At 34.4% G+C, this 15,635-nt stretch overlaps 2 protein-coding genes across 2 annotated transcripts in view; both read left to right on the top strand.

The window, feature by feature from the left end:
• Positions 1 to 9,424, top strand: part of LOC134839146 (vesicle transport protein GOT1B-like) — a 32,629-nt gene extending 23,205 nt beyond the window's left edge. The window contains exons 2-7 of the mRNA XM_063854596.1: positions 4,655 to 4,687; positions 4,756 to 4,847; positions 5,137 to 5,236; positions 5,306 to 5,384; positions 5,461 to 5,542; positions 9,100 to 9,424. Coding sequence (XP_063710666.1) covers positions 4,666 to 4,687; positions 4,756 to 4,847; positions 5,137 to 5,236; positions 5,306 to 5,384; positions 5,461 to 5,542; positions 9,100 to 9,138 — 414 coding nt within the window. The 5' untranslated portion in view covers positions 4,655 to 4,665 and the 3' untranslated portion in view covers positions 9,139 to 9,424. The remainder of the gene's footprint in view (positions 1 to 4,654; positions 4,688 to 4,755; positions 4,848 to 5,136; positions 5,237 to 5,305; positions 5,385 to 5,460; positions 5,543 to 9,099) is intronic.
• A 199-nt stretch (positions 9,425 to 9,623) lies between these two features.
• Positions 9,624 to 15,114, top strand: LOC134839144 (NADP-dependent oxidoreductase domain-containing protein 1-like). Its single transcript, XM_063854594.1, has 3 exons — positions 9,624 to 10,080; positions 13,620 to 14,239; positions 14,682 to 15,114. The coding sequence occupies exons 1-3, from the start codon at positions 9,825 to 9,827 to the stop codon at positions 14,991 to 14,993; spliced, it is 1,188 nt and encodes a 395-aa protein (XP_063710664.1). The 5' UTR covers positions 9,624 to 9,824; the 3' UTR covers positions 14,994 to 15,114.
• Positions 15,115 to 15,635: the final 521 nt, after the last annotated feature.

Consider the following 15,635-nt stretch of genomic DNA (forward strand, 5'->3'; position numbering starts at 1 on the left):
ATTTAACATCCAGCTTGAATTGCGTGATTTAACCAACAATTAAAACGAAGGTATCACAACTCCTGCTAATTCTCCGCTTTATTTGGATACGAAGTTATTAGAAGATTTTAGATTAAGTCGCGATGTTTTGGTTCAGATTGTTAGATTTCCAGCATCAGAAACTTCTCTTTGAAATAGTTTAGTTTTAATCAAATATATCTTTTGATATTTTTAATTAGCAACTTGTTCAAAAAATCACTTGAATCGTTGGTAACAGCACGTGGTCTTTTATTAAGGTGCTGACATGCTCAGTTTTATGAAAATTCAAATTGAACTTTTGGATTTGTGACCATTTAGAGGTAATGGCATCATTTGGAGGTTTATGGTAAATTTTTAAGTGGGTATGTGCTTCGGGGTTGATGGCGACATTTTTTGGGACAAAAATTTTGTTTTCAGATCAACGGGCGTCTACCTAAGTATTGTCGTCCTAACTACCGCTAGCTGCTGTTTGCCTGAAAGCTAATTTGTGCGAAATCAAATTGAAATTCATGCGTCGAAAGCCACATAAAACTTTGATAGAGACAGTTTCTTACGCTCGGAATAGACTTTTTGGATTAACAGTGTTGGATTAACTTGTTTAACAGAATCACTTGTTATCTTGGTTCGTAATGAATTCAAATTTCTAAGCGTCTTCAGCGCATTTAGTCTGGAGTTAACGAATGCGCCTGGGACGACCAAAGTCCTCAGTTTGAACCTGACCCGGAACTGTTCATTCGGTGAACGAAATATTCAGTTTCCAAAAAATTGTCGGCTTATTATGTCTGCTTATGTTTTGTCGGCTTAGTTGCCACGTCTTAGAATTTTTTTGCTGCATGTAGTTTTTTTTATTGTAGTTGCTTTTTATTCTTGCGATAAGCAAGGCTATTGCAATCGGGTACTAGATTTTTTTTTACCGTAAACAACTTTGTTCACAGAATTTTCAAAATTAGAAATGATAATTTTAGGTTCCGTTCATGATTTCAATTTTTTTGCATCTCCGATTCACTTTTTCTGGAGGTAACGACTGGGTACACCATCTTTCAATGCTTATTTCACATTCTATAATCTTGGCATATTTTTGTTTCAAGACTAGCCTTAGTCATTTTGATAGATCTAGTTTCGACCTTGTGTTTATTTTCAATTTTTTCTTGTTTTGGTGGTGCTAAGTTCAGCAGCGCCTATGTATTGAAAATCAATGTTAATCAAATTTTAGTGCTTAATGTCTCTTGGCTCCTTTTATGTATGCTAGCTTGCCATTCTAATTTTGTGATGTATGGCAAATGGTGCGAAGCTCCGCTTCGTCTATGTTAAAAGTATTTTCCTTTGAATACCCTTTTGTTCAACCAGCTATTTGCATGGTGTAATTAAAAAACTGAATTTAGACCGTGTGTGGGGTATCTAAAAACAGCAACAACTGTTTATCGAAGTTAAACGTTTCCAACGCTGAAAATGTCTAATTTTTTCATCCAACCGCGAATAGGGAAGGAACTTTGCGTGGGTCGTTGACCGAATACCGAATGGGTAAGGAGCGCGGTTCTTAACGAGGACCGAGCTTCGAATCCTGTTCGGCGGGTTGCCAATGCATCCGCCGCTTCATGGTGCGAACGGCCGGCACAAAAGACGACACTCTTCCTCCTCCAGGAAGGCACTGCAGTGAAAAGGGACGGAGACTAATAATGATTTGTTTTTTCTTAGGACAAATGAACATCAGATGTAAAAGTACGGCAAATCAAGTACGGTTAAATTACGGCAACCCACGCAATTACAGCAAATGAACATTAGACGTGTTAAAGTGATGTATCATATTCAGGCCCGTTGAATCGTTAATCAATCGATGTTTGAAATTTCAAAGCTTACTTTAACTGGTTATTTTTGGTTTTCAGTTCAATTTAGACGAGTGAAGCCAGCAAGTAGACCTAGACTAGATTTTTCATTTAAAAACCCACCCGAGCACAAATATTCCGTTTCGAAAGTCGGAACAATAACGTTAACTTCTCAAAGCTGGGAACAATAATTTTGTTTTAAGGTAATATATCAAAACATGAAATAACAAGATTGCTAGTATCAGGGCGAAGTCCTGAGTGTTCCGTTTGCCTCTTAAGGTCTATGGAGCAGTAATAACATGAAAAATTTAAATGTAATAAATAAAAATGAAAATTTTTTATCGAATTTCTGAAGAAATATTCCCCCACACGCCATATAAAGTACAAAGTGATAAATTTCGCTCCTAGTAACGAATTAATTATGGCAAAAAGCTTCCTTCAACCTATTTGGAACGATTTCTAAGACGGATTAAATCTCCGCTTCTGCGTTAATAGCGCAAAATATATCGCGCGTTAATTGTCACAAATTGGCCAAAATGGCAATCTTTAAACCCCCATAACTTTACGAATAATGATCACAGGTAAAATACCTTTTCAAATTTGACTTCAGGACAACAACTTATTGAATGATAAAAAAAATTTTGTCAAAAATGGCTAGTTAAAAAGTTGAAACTTGTCTGAAGAAAAAAAAAACGCACCCCGAGCACAAATCTTCCGTTACTTTCGTATCGAAAGTCGGAACAACAAGACTGCTCGTATCAGGGCGAGGCCCTGAGTGTTCCGGCTGCATTTTAAAGTCTATGGAGCAGTAATAACATAAAAAAATACATAAAGTACAAAGTAAAGTGATAAACTTCAATCCTAGTAACACATTAGTTATGGCAATTAAGCTTCCTTCAACCAATTTGGAACGATTTCTAAGACGGATTAAATCTCAGCTTACGCGTTCATATAGCGCGAAATATAATCGCGCGTTAATTGTCCCAAATTGGCCAAAATCGCAATCTTTAAACCCCCGTAACTTTACCAAAAATGATCACAGGTGAAAGTTTTTTCAAATTTGAGCTCAGCATAATACCTCCTTTTGAATGATATTTAAAAATCCGGCAAAAATGGCTTGTCAAAATGTCGTAATTTGTCTGAACAAAAAAAACCACCCCGAGCACAAATATTCCGTTTCTTTCGATTCGAAAGTCGGAACAATAATATATGTTTTCCAGGGTTCACTGACACATTTTTAACTGCTGTGAAAAATGCAGTTTCTGTCGACTTGAACCCTAAGTTGTTCTGCCGGCGTAACGAAGTGTTTTGAAGGGACAAAGGCGTAGGGTTTTTTGTGATCGCAATGTTGTATGTGTTCAGAGTCATTTATGCATAGGCTAGCTGAAATTGAATCTTCTTTTTTCGACATCATTTACATAATATTTTTCAAGTTGCTTTTAGTTGTACCGGCCATTTTAGTTGTTTAAGTTTTTTCTTTTTATTTTTTCACTTTTTATTTTTTCATTTTTTTCCAGTTAGAACAAATAAACATCGCACAGCGCTGGGTGATATATCACACTAAATCACTTTCAGTCGTGATTTGAACCTCATCAAAAAAATTTTCAATAAGACTTCCTAGTGTCGAGAAAAACCGGTTTGAAGTTTTTGGTTTTTGGTCTCATTTCGACCGAATAAAGTGAGGAGAATTTGTAAATTTTTTATTTAGGCTTAAAAAGCTCAAGTTTTCCGAAACGGAAACTAGTTTTGAAAGCTATATTTGGATCTTCTCTGGCAAGAATTTTTTTTTAATTTATAAAACATTGATAAAAAATTAGAAAACATTTCGATTTTTTTAAAAAATTTTCTTCATTCTTTTTGTTTATTTTTTTTAAAAGACAACTGTTGTCCATTATGCCTAAGTTTCTAATTTCTTACGCGTGTGTATAGTTTTGCCATCACACCACGTACAAAACATGACACTAATTTGAAGAACTATTAGCGCCGAAGCGGAGATTTAATCCGTCTAAGAAATATTTCCAAATTGAATTGAGGCATGTTGTTTGGCATTGGCCTATTTAATAATTCGTTATATGCAAAATTTCTCACTTAGTATATTACATAGCTCGCGGTGGGGCAGTTTTCAAAAAAAAAAATTTGTTTACTTTCATTAGTTGCGTTTAGAGGGAACTTTACTCCATAGACCTTTAAAGGCAGTCGAAACATTCAGCTGATACGAGCAGTCTTGTCTTTCCTTTGTTTTCGTCATAAGTTTGAGCTTTTAAAGAGTTTTTAAAGTCTTGCTAAAACTTTTTAGAATTCATTTAGAAGTTTTTTTTGGCACCGTTTGAGTGGGACTTTGTGCAATGTAAAGCTTAAGTGCCGCAAAGAAAACATTGGTATCATAGTGTGGTATCATATTGAAGCGGCAATGGCATTGATTTCAATCGTTTTTGGGATTTCGAAAAAATATATATATAGTTATGGAACTAAGTTTCGAGAAAAGCCGGTCTGTTTGTTTTGCTATTCAAGTCAAATTTGATCATGATTGTTGAGTCTGAATACCAAAAAGTTAGATCAGTTTTTTTTTCGCTAGAGGAGTGAGTTGATCTTAGGTAAGTATGGATCACATAACATTTTTTGAAACTTAAATTTGTCCTGCGTGTTTCAACAATATTACGGTTTTTTGAAGCTTAAATTCAACAACCCCTAGAACCCAAGAAAACAGCAGATAATTCTGAAAAAAAACCAAGAATTTTCTTGTTTGTGTATTGCTTTGCTCTAAGTTGTATAATATTGAGACGACGTCGAATTAACGACTATTGCATATTTTCAGGTTTGGTTAATGATGATATCAGATTTTCAAAGTAGGTTTTTAAAAAGCTTTAATTTTACTGTTATAAGTTAATGAATTGACTTTGTTCTTATAATTTAGAAATAGGAATTGGCCTGGTCGGATTCGGCATGTTCTTCAACTTCATGGGAGTCATGATGATGTTCGACAAGGGTCTGCTCGCCATAGGAAATGTGAGTACTATCTGTGATAAAACTTGGTTGGAATTCGATACACGATTCCCTTAAGTCATTTGGTATCTGTCGATTCCAAGCTTGCAAAAACAGTATACTAAATAAAATTTAAGTTTTGTTGATAAAAAGCTGGGATTCGGATCAGTTTTAGATATGCCAGAGGACTGCATATATGTAGTGTCGTACCATCCATAGTGGGGATTTTTTGTCATGGAAATATTTCGTCATCGTAATGAGTCATTTCATTCATTTTGAAAATCAGGTTATTGTTGTTGTTGTTTTGTTTCAGCTACTGTTTTTGGCTGGTGTTACAATGATAATCGGATTTGAAAGGACCATCAGGTTTTTCTTCCAGCGTCACAAGTTAAAAGGAACATCTTTTTTCATGGGTAAGTTAAATGCATGTTCAATCAATCTGAAATAAATATTTTATCTTACAAAGTTTTGACTTTTCACAGGAGGAATATTCATAGTATTATTTGGTTACCCAGTGATTGGAATGATTCTTGAGACGTATGGTTTTGTATCATTATTTGGGTCAGTTACTCCTTTAAATCTTTTGATAATTATTGCAATCTAAAGGCGCAGATTTCAATGAATATTTCTGTTTCAGTGGTTTTATCCCCACCATAGTGGGCTTCGCCAGAGGAATTCCTGGTCTCAATCTAGTATTCGCAATCCCCTTCATAAACAGAGTAAGTTCTTGTAGTCAATTTTGGTCTTTTTTCAACCTTCTGCGTGTTTTTTTGTAACATATTTGTTTCAAAAATGATTTTAATATCAGTACTATACCGAATTTTAATAATTTTAGTTCTTCGAAAAGGTGATTAAGAATACTTCTCTTTCTTTCTGCTCTATATGGTCTCTAGTGTCTATCTCGTTGGGTTGTGGGACAAAAAATGATTCGTGTCAAAAGTCATACCACAAGTTGGCAGAGGGTAATTTGTCCCGACTGGCGAGTTATCAATATTTACCAAAGCTCATTTCCGTCTTGATAGGAAATCCAGTGTGGACTTACGGCGTGCTGACGCGGTTTAAATTAATGGGGCACCTTTTTCCCCCTAACGTCCTCCAAATTTGATACTAGGTTTGAAATTGACTGAAAAGGCTACCGACAAAAAATAAGATCAATTGATAACTTGTGGTCAACCGAAATGGATTGTATTAAAGTCATTAAATTAAGATGATGACAAAGAGATAAAAGGATTCAAAGTACGGGTGTCTTTGCACACAGAGAAATAATATAAGGAATTTGGAGAAATAAATCTTATCCTCCTAACAAAATAAGGTTTTCGGAGAATCGGTCCAATAGGAGAACTGTTGTTAAGACAATTTAGGCAAAGAAAGTTGGAAAATTAAAATTTAATGTTCAGCAATTGCAGCCTCAAATTTTTAGGCTTTTCAGGCCAACAATTCGATCGTTATTCCAAACGACCCTAATCCGCCAAAAAAGGAAGGAATTTTTTTTCAAGAAATTGCGCGAAGTTTAGTAAATAGGCATTGCCAAATTTCTGAGAAAAGCGCTGTAAATATGTAAAAAGTTGCCTATTTAAAGATTGACTGACTTTTCTTAATTTCTGATTTGGTCGATTTAAGGTGGAGTGAATAGAGTAGTCTGGTTCTTTTGACGGGGTGTTAAGGCTCATACGAGGTGAAGTCAGACTAATTGAAGATGAAAATATACTAAATATTTGTGCTCGGTGGGCCAATTTCGCTTTCTTAACTAGCATTGTTTACAGATTTTTTTTCTGTCGGAAAGATACTGATGCCATGAGCTCAAATAAAATATACTTTTTGCCTATGATCGTTTTTGTTAAGTTATTGGGCTATGAAAGTTTTTAATTTGGCAAACTTAAGATAATTAGGGCGCAATACATAGTGTTCTTAAAATTGCTAATTTGGAAAACTTAAAATAATAAATGCGCGATACATTGCGTTCTTGTATTCTTATAACGGCGAACATGACTGCTCGTATATCAGGGCAAAGCCCTGAATGTTCCGACTGTCCCCTAATTCATATCGAATAGTTTTTGGGGAAAATATTGAAAACCTATAAATTTTGGACAACATCTAAGTGTGAAATGTTGAGTCGTACGAAATAAATGGGACCGATCTGATAAGCTAGCCTCAATTCAATTTGGAACGATTTTGTTGTGCGGGATTATTCGCCACGCATAAATTATTCGCGTTACGCTCTCAGCCATATGAATAAATTCTTCAAAGCGCGCTTTATTTAGTCCAGAACACGGCAAATTTGGCAATTTTCAAACCCCCAGAACTTAAAAAATTATCGGATGTGAAATATCTTTTTTCATTTGAACTCAATATCTTCAATGGGGTATCAAAATTTTTGCCGAAAACTATTATTTCGATCGGCGAAAATTCACTGAATAAAAAACCATACCGAGCATAAATATTCGTTTTTTTTTCGAAAGCGGAACAATAAATACTTTTCCGAAGCTGTTCCGAATTGAATTGAAGCACTCTGGTTGATACAAATATTGTGTAAGTAGATGCAAAGTATAAAACTTGGTAGTTCGTATTTTTAGCCAACATTTATTTCAGACAGTCGGAAGATTCGGTGTTTTTATGATACCAGCAGTGTTTTTGGAGTTGAAATTCTATATGAAGTCTAAAACTTACGTCAAAATGATCATCTATCCTTCTCTAACTAATATATATTTCAAAAAGTTTGAATTGATAATTTATATCATTCGAAGACATCACGTGGAAAAAAAACGTTCTGAGAATAAAATTAGTTGAACCATTAAGAGTATGCAGCACAAGACTGCTCGTATCATGATAGAGCCCTGAGTGTTCCGAATGTATTGTAGCTAGCTTGAATAGGATTTGGCAAAGAAGGTTTTTAATACTATAATTTTTGAACTTCGTTTGTTTTCCTTCCCCAGTAGTCAATGTCAAATAATAAGCGTTATGTTTTGATCTGTAGATGCAATTAATATGACCATTTAGCTTGCCTCTACTCAGTTAAACAAAATTTTTGATTGCGTTGCAATATGCCGTGCTAATTTATTTCGCGCTGAAGCTTTCAACATCCTAGATAAATTCGGAAATGCGCTAAGAAATTAGTCCAAGTAAATGACCAAATTAGCATTTTTCAATTCCCAGAACATTATCTTTTTTTATTGCAGCTGAAAAATCTTTTTAATGTTTGATCTCAGGGAGTCTATCTTCATTGCACGATAAAAAAGTTTCCTGAAAATATTAACTTATCGCTGAAAATAGTTCGAATAAAAAACAACCACAAGCATTTTTTGTCCATTTATTTCTTGTTTTCTCCGAAAGTTTGTTTTCTCGGAATAAAAAAAGGTCAAATACAGTAAGAAACGCTCCATTATAGTAAGAAATGCTCGATAACTGCGAGAAATGCTCCAATACTTCCAGAAATTTTTTTGCTATAAAAAGGCTTTTTTGTAAATTCCGAATTTTATCATTCGAAATGAGTTCTTGAATCGTTTGTGTGTAAAATATCAGGACGCTTACAATTTTTGTTTGACAACCAACCATAAAGTTTTTGTCTCATTATTGACCTGCATCACTCAAGATTTTGTCTGTAAACAGGGTCTTTAATAGTGTTCTGGGAGCGTTCGGAAACATATAGCATTTGATCAGCTAATGATAAGTCGACAAAATTTTTTGAAAATACCTTCTCCCTCAAAAGAATCCTTGATCCGCTCCTGAAAATACTATTAGGATGTTACCCGAGGATTTTTTTGTGTTGTGTAGTTCTTTAGGCATTTCTCTGTGTTCGAAATTCATTTTAACACAAAATTTTGTTACCATATCTGATGTTCAATTTTTATTCAAACCAATTTACTATTCAAACCAAGTTTTCAGTTGTATGTTTTCGGAGCCTGGCCTCTGTAAATTTTTACATTTATGAAGAGCGTAATCTCATGTTCAAGTGCGAAGTCTCATGTTAATTTAACATGTTCAAGTGCGTAGGCTTTTGTCCAGTCGAACACATTTGACGTCTCAGTTTTCTACTTTTTAAAAACTAGCTTTTTTGTCCGCATTCATCGTCGTTTGAGTTTCCTGTCGTCTGAATTACCCAGTTTTTTTTAACCAAATGTTCTCAAATTCTATTCTGATTATCTACATTTCGTACTATATTTCGTAACATTTATATTTCTGATTATTCCAAATTTCGTAATATTTTATCTGGTTCGCCTTCATGAATGGTGTGGTTTGTGTCTATTTCTTGGTTCCACCTGTTATGACTCTGTTTCAGATAGCAACAAAAGTGGAAAATTCCAAGTCAATGGTCTAGTGCTCAACGCAAATGCTATCGAATAAGCATTCGGTGCCCTGTCAGGCTCTTAGCATCAATTTTCTTGATTTACCATCAGCTGAAGTTGCTGTGGAAAATGTCGGGAGGATTCGAGAGACCCTAGTTCAGAGCACAGTCCTTATTTTATTGTATTGCTTCAATTTGATCTTTTAATATTCCTATTTGCATTGTATTTACTGTTTATTATGAATCCAGCAGTTTGTGGTATAAATACATTTTTTATTGTAAATCTCAATTTATGTGGCTCTAGTGTGTAGTCGATATGTTCCATGTTCCAATAAAATTACGAAGTCCATTTTTTCCTCCTTTAAGGGTACATATTTGTGTTTTTGCTAGCCTAACAAATGTAATAGAATAATAAAAATAGTACCAAGTATTTATGTATACCATCGATTTAGAAAATTATAACGTGCGTCTAGTCAGTAGCGTTTTTAATAGTTAAAAATCACGTTGCATATATTTAGCAAATAAAAAAATATTAGTCAAATATCTTTGAGCTCAAATAAAATTCTTTCACATATAAAAACAACAGATAAATCAAAATCATTATTATACGCGCAACAACAACCAGCTCACTTTAATTTTTCTTGATTGAAATTTAAATGTTTGGGTGTAAAAAACGGTTTTCTGCTTCCATTTTTTGAATTCGAAAAAGATCGGCCAAAATGTTGAAAGACAAAGACAACTCTAATGGACACATGGACATCTCAGACAGCCTCCCCTCCCTCCAGTTCGAGACTGCCCTGACAGCTGAACAAAGTCTCCTCCTCCCCCTCAGATCCAGAGCACACTGTAGCACCACTGGGTGTCTAGTCAGTGCCTGTTATCTGGTCAGTGTGATGAATGCCACCAGGAAAGAAGTGTTTGTGGCCAAGAACAAAACGAGGGCCGCTCAGAGAATCATGCAGATGGGAATAGATGGTAAGTTGAATGTTTTATTTGGGTTATTCAGCCGAATAGTTTGCTTGCTAAACCGAATCTCAGTACAAAGTATGTGCGAACAATCATTAAGCGATCCACAATTTGTGGATTTTGAGGAATCGGAAAAAGTGAAACTTTTCACTGATAATTTAATTTGGACTAATTTGTCAGAAGTTTCGTGAAACGTTCAATATCGAAGCCCAAGACCGTTGAGGACGGCCGTTTGTTAGCTCATCAATTTATTTCAATTGTTTTTTTCTTTGTTATGGTGCAATTTTTCTAAGATCATAGGCACTTCAAGCCAAATTCATTTTTACAATTGCGATCACAAGTGTGTTGCAACCTGGTGCAAGACTTTTCCTTGGTCACATCAGCTGTACGCGCGCGTACTTTTTTTTCTGCTGAGTCTTTAAATCAATTATACTGTGGTTCGTTCAATGGGTGTTTTTTCTAATACATTTACGATAAAAAAAAATTACTTTCTTAGCAGCTGTCCGTCGTTTTGCAAAAAGGTAATGGGACTTTACTGCTGGCCAGGTATTGGTGTTAACGGTCCAACTCCTCACTGGCCACTCACTATTTTCTCACCTGAATTTTGTTAAATTGTGCAGTTATACTCGGGTTACTGATCTATACAATTTTTAAATTCCTCATACTTTTTCCAATTTATTCTTATTTATTCTTTCTGAATTTGTTTTCGATTTCATCGCTTTTGGTTTAAGTTTAGTCGGCTTAGGGTAGGTTTCCTATCTTTTTTTGTTGCAAGCCAATTACATTGCGTAGTTGAATAGCTATTACCCTTGTGATAAGCAAGTGTATTGCAATCGGGTACTAGACTTTTGTTCCCAGTAAATAATTTTAAGCACAGATTTCGTGCGTGAAAATGTTTCACGTGTTTTACTGGAGAGGTGAAAATAGTGGGTGCATATTAGGCATGGGCCTTGTGTGCCTGTTATGAGTTCCTTTAATAATATTTTCTGTGCCGCGGTATATTTTCGGCACTTGAGTGTCGGCTTTAATTCCGTCGGCTTATTTTACGAATAATTTTTTCCATTACTTTGTTTTTTAGGAATGTTTGAAGTCTTAGATTTTGTTTTGGAAAATCTAAATCAGTTTCCCAGACCCTTTTTGAGAAAAGTAAAAAAGTTTAAACAAAAAATTATGATTTTTTTAGTTTGTTTTTAAAATTGTTTTTATTTTTTTTATTTTCGTTTTTTTTTCAGCTTGCACATTAAATTGAGTTGAACTGATTGTACACAATGTTTTTGATTGTACACTCTGTCAGCTGTTTTTTTTCCTTTTTTCCTGGTGTAATTAATTGCATTTATGAGATTTCGCCCCTTTTTTCGTTTCTTCCTGCGATATTTTTTTCGTTTATTTTTCTGCTAAGTTTTTCTACATCAAATGAAATTAAGTGGTCATCGCTTTTAAGTCTATATTGTTTTGAAAAGAAGTTATTTCCATTGAGAAACGAGAACCTGAATTGCCAGCAGATCAAAAATTATTAAATTCAAAACTTCTAATTTCCAGCTCGACGAGTTCATCGTTTTGCAATGTCTAGTTGAGTTACTGTCTGTTAAGTTTCCTAATGCATTTGCTGAGTTTCTCCAATTTTGATAGTTTCAACAAATTTAAAAAATTAGTGAAATAGTTTTATCTGCTTTCTGTTCGAGAGTGGAAAAATTCTATTTTTTTCTACGTCTAGCTAAGTTTGATCGGTTTTTGGGCGTTGATCCGTTTTCAAGTGTTGTTCTTTGTAGGTTCAGGGAGGTGGACTAGAAACTTTTTTTTATATTATTTTTTTTCGGCTTGACAGGTGTCGTCTTGACTTTTTTCTAAGTTATTTTCTTGACTTTTCTCTTGTTTCCACATCCTCGTAGTTGAAAGTGCAAGTATTGTTCACTCTAGTCTCAGGTGGGACTTGAAACTAAAGTTTTTTTCTATTAAATCACTTTTTGTGCTGAACTATGTCTCCTCAAAGATTGCCGCCTTTGTTTCCTTTTCGTAAGTTTTGTTCCGTTGCTTATTTAATACTGAAATTTCCGGCTTGTTAGCGTAGAATGAACTTCTATCGAGACATAAAAAATTTAATTTTTTGGAAGAACTGGTTTTTATCATTGTTCTCCATTTTCTCGACTTATGTTTCTTATGTTTGTTCAATCGGAAGTGGTGCGAAGCTCAGCTTTGCCTCTGTTTGAACTGTTGAACGCTGGTTAAATTTTCGAATGTAAACTTCATCAAAATTTCAGTTGTCGGTTTTTTTTGTTTGAACAGTTGTTCGGCTATATTTGTTGAATTCAATGCTCGCCGTTTTTTTAGTTTAATTTACAGTTTCATAAACTAAATTGCACAGCATTTTGTTGGAAATTATTTCACGTTTACTTCGCACAATCTAAATACCTTTTCCATCGTTTCAAAATTATGTCAAATGTTGGAAAAGTGCCGTGTTGGTCATTTCATTTGGTTTTTCTGCAATTTTGCTAATTCATTTTTCTCAGTTGCCAGTATTAGGGCGTTATTTTTTGGTATCGACCTCAGGGTAGTTATTTGTGTGAATGTGTGTGGATAATGATAAACATAATTTTTTTTTGTCAAAAACATCAAAAATTTGCCATATTATTTTGATTGATTGATAATAATGATAAGCCTTTTTATGACATTGTCTAACAGCTACAAAAAAAATTAAAGAAATTGAATGATTATCAAAACGATCAAATTGCGCGTTTTTAGTATTTTTGATTGCTTTTCCAGTTCATCTGAAAGTATTTTGTATTCAAGTTTTTCTAAATATGTTACAATAGGTGGTAATTTTGAGTATAGTGCATGTATTAAATTTCAGAACTATTATGCATAATATAGTCATTTCATTTGCAATCAATTGGACTACTACTAAGATAGTTTTAGTAAATACATTAATCTGCCAAATGAAATGCTATTCATAAATTTCAATTTTACACTTCTGCCAAAAAATTTGGCTTTTGAAATAAATTATAAGAAATGTGCGAAGTATTACAAAAAGCGATCCAGCTATTGAAATTGAACCTTCCACCTATTGTAAAATATCACTGTTTTTTTATGTATTCAGGTTCAAAGATCCGCTTCGCCTCTGTTTTATTTCGTGTTTAAATGTCAATGAACAAAGTGAAGACACTTATTTAGGTTTGTTTCAAAAGACTAAAAACGCGAAAAAGTTTTACTTGTACAAAGAGTTTTAAAGGGAAATTTTTATTAACGATTTCTCAGAATAGAAAATTTACCAATTGTTGCAATTTAATTTTCTCAAGTTAGGTTAGTTTTATCAAAACAATTGTCCATCATCATTCAAATTCTTGAATTTCAAAAGGCTTCAAGGTAATATATTTTCTCTTTGAAATTGATTCAAAACATTCAGTTGTTTTTTTATTCTGAGTTCCTTAACTCCTGTTCAACTGTCTGTTGGCTATATTTGCTCTTATGATCTTCAAGTGAGATGGTTTTATTTTAATATTCCCGAAAATTTTGTAGGAATTGGTGCCCAAACTTAAATGTTTTTATTTTAGGAGATCCGGCTAAAATTGGAATCATCGGCTGTGGACGTCTAGGTCGGCAATTGATCAAAGTTCTCAAAACATACTCCAACGTATCAAACGAGCTCATTTACGTGTCGACTCGTAGACCCGAATCGCTCTCGGATTTCGCCAACGCAGGAATGAATGTCGACTTCAACAATGTCTGGGTTGCTTCAAAATGCGACGTCATTTTTATCTGTTGTTTACCAGCTGTGGTGAATCAAATCTGCGCCGAAATCAAAAACCATCTCACGCCTGACAAGCTTATATACTCGTTTGTAGCTGGATACACAGCTAAGAAAATGGCGAATATCATGAATTTCACAAATATTATCAAACCGGATTTCAATTGGACAGATTTGTCTTCGAAGTTACCGTGGAGTGTTGCAGTTTTGCCGAGTGATTGTCTTGGTAAAAAACAGTTAGTCGAGAAATTCTGCCCTCTTTTTGAATTAACACAGCCAATTGTGGATGATGAATCGGAAGAGAGATTGCCAGTGTTGCCTGTTTTTCTTGACATGCACTGGTTGATGAGGGTTGTGTATGCGTGTGTTAACTATGCAACTAGCCAACAGGTGATGTCTGATGTAGCTGTTGATATCGCAAATAAGGTAAGCTTTCTCCTTCTTTGTGTAACACTGCCTGCTAAGTTTTCATTATAGAGTCTAATTAGCCGATTTTGTTTTGAACGAAGCAAAAATTCAAAAAATAGCGTTTAAAAAAGATTAAATAGCCAAACGCTTTGGTTACATACATGCTAGATATATATTTTTGGATTGGAGGCGACAATTGTTAATGTTTTATAAGCGCTACCTTAAGAGCAAAAAATGGGTGTTAAAATCATAAGAGTTTTAAACCTCTTGAACTTACAATATTTACTTCTATGGTTAAAACGATTTGGCGTATTAATGGGTACTAGCACGAGAAATGCTTCTTGGTGTAGAAAAGACTGGGTACATAGCATGAAAAATAGAAGTAGTGAACTTATCTCAGTGTTCATCTAATTTAATCGATTGAGAGCTGAAATGTTCGAATTAAAAATTATTTGTTCAGGTATTCTTCCAAAGTGTCAAAATGGAAACCACGATGAAGGAAATCCTCTTAGAAGAACACTTCCATCTGCCGCCTGAAAGTGTAGCTACACAGCTGTTCGAAACGACAGAAAGTGACCACAGCACCTACTTGGAACAGACAAACATCAGCATGCACCAGAGCACACCAGCTGAAGCCTATTTCCCCTATTGGGATCTGACAAGTGTCGGCTCGAAAGTTCAATTAGCCGATGTGCTGAAAGGGAGCAAGAGTTTGAGGAGAGCGTTCATAAAAAGATTTTCTGCGAGTTTTGACAAAGTTATACAGTTTTGAGGAGTTGAATTTTTCTAGAAATGATTTTATGGAAATTAAGTTTTCAATTATTGATTACACTTGCGATTAAATACTTTCATGATTGCACGAGTCTAAGCATTAGTGTGATTTTTCGTGTTTTTTTTTTGTCCGCTAAATTTTATATTTTTGTGTTTGACTCTGATTTCTGCAATGAGTTCACCTTCGTATTCATGTGCCCAATAGATGGCAAATTAAAATGTCAATGACAAAAGTGCACAATGCGAAAAAAATGTACATTAACTTGTTGCGTCAAATTAATTTTCGAAGTTGAAATGAAATGAAAAAGCTACTAAATGATCCAGTGTTGCAAACGGTTTAATTTATCATAAAAGTGTCAATCATAAAAGATTCTGGAATTTCAGAGAGCTATGCGGTAGTATATTTTGACTCTGAAACTGAAAACTGAATAAAAGAATTCTGAATCCTTAAATTCCTGAAAGTTTTTTAAAAGTTTGAAAAATCCGCCCAAGAAAAAACTAATTAAAGCAAAATGAGGCGACAAATCAGAGTTTAATGCAAATACCTCTAAATCTTGAGCTTCGGTGATCGAATCCAGTAGTGGGCAGAGCTTTTGGTTATCACCGCATGTTTTTTTATGTGGCTCATTTTCGCATTTGCCTA

The sequence above is a fragment of the Symsagittifera roscoffensis genome, chromosome 2 (assembly GCF_963678635.1).
Source record: "Symsagittifera roscoffensis chromosome 2, txSymRosc1.1, whole genome shotgun sequence".
Lineage (NCBI taxonomy): Eukaryota > Metazoa > Xenacoelomorpha > Acoela > Convolutidae > Symsagittifera > Symsagittifera roscoffensis.

What these genes read in the sequence shown, in the direction of transcription:
- LOC134839144 (XM_063854594.1), top strand. Translation starts at nt 9,825, where the DNA reads ATGTTGAAAGACAAAGACAACTCTAATGGACACATGGACATCTCAGAC. An exon ending in CATGCAGATGGGAATAGATG is followed by an intron (nt 10,081 to 13,619) that starts GTAAGTTGAATG and finishes TTTTTATTTTAG; the next exon opens with GAGATCCGGCTAAAATTGGA. An exon ending in CTGTTGATATCGCAAATAAG is followed by an intron (nt 14,240 to 14,681) that starts GTAAGCTTTCTC and finishes TTATTTGTTCAG; the next exon opens with GTATTCTTCCAAAGTGTCAA.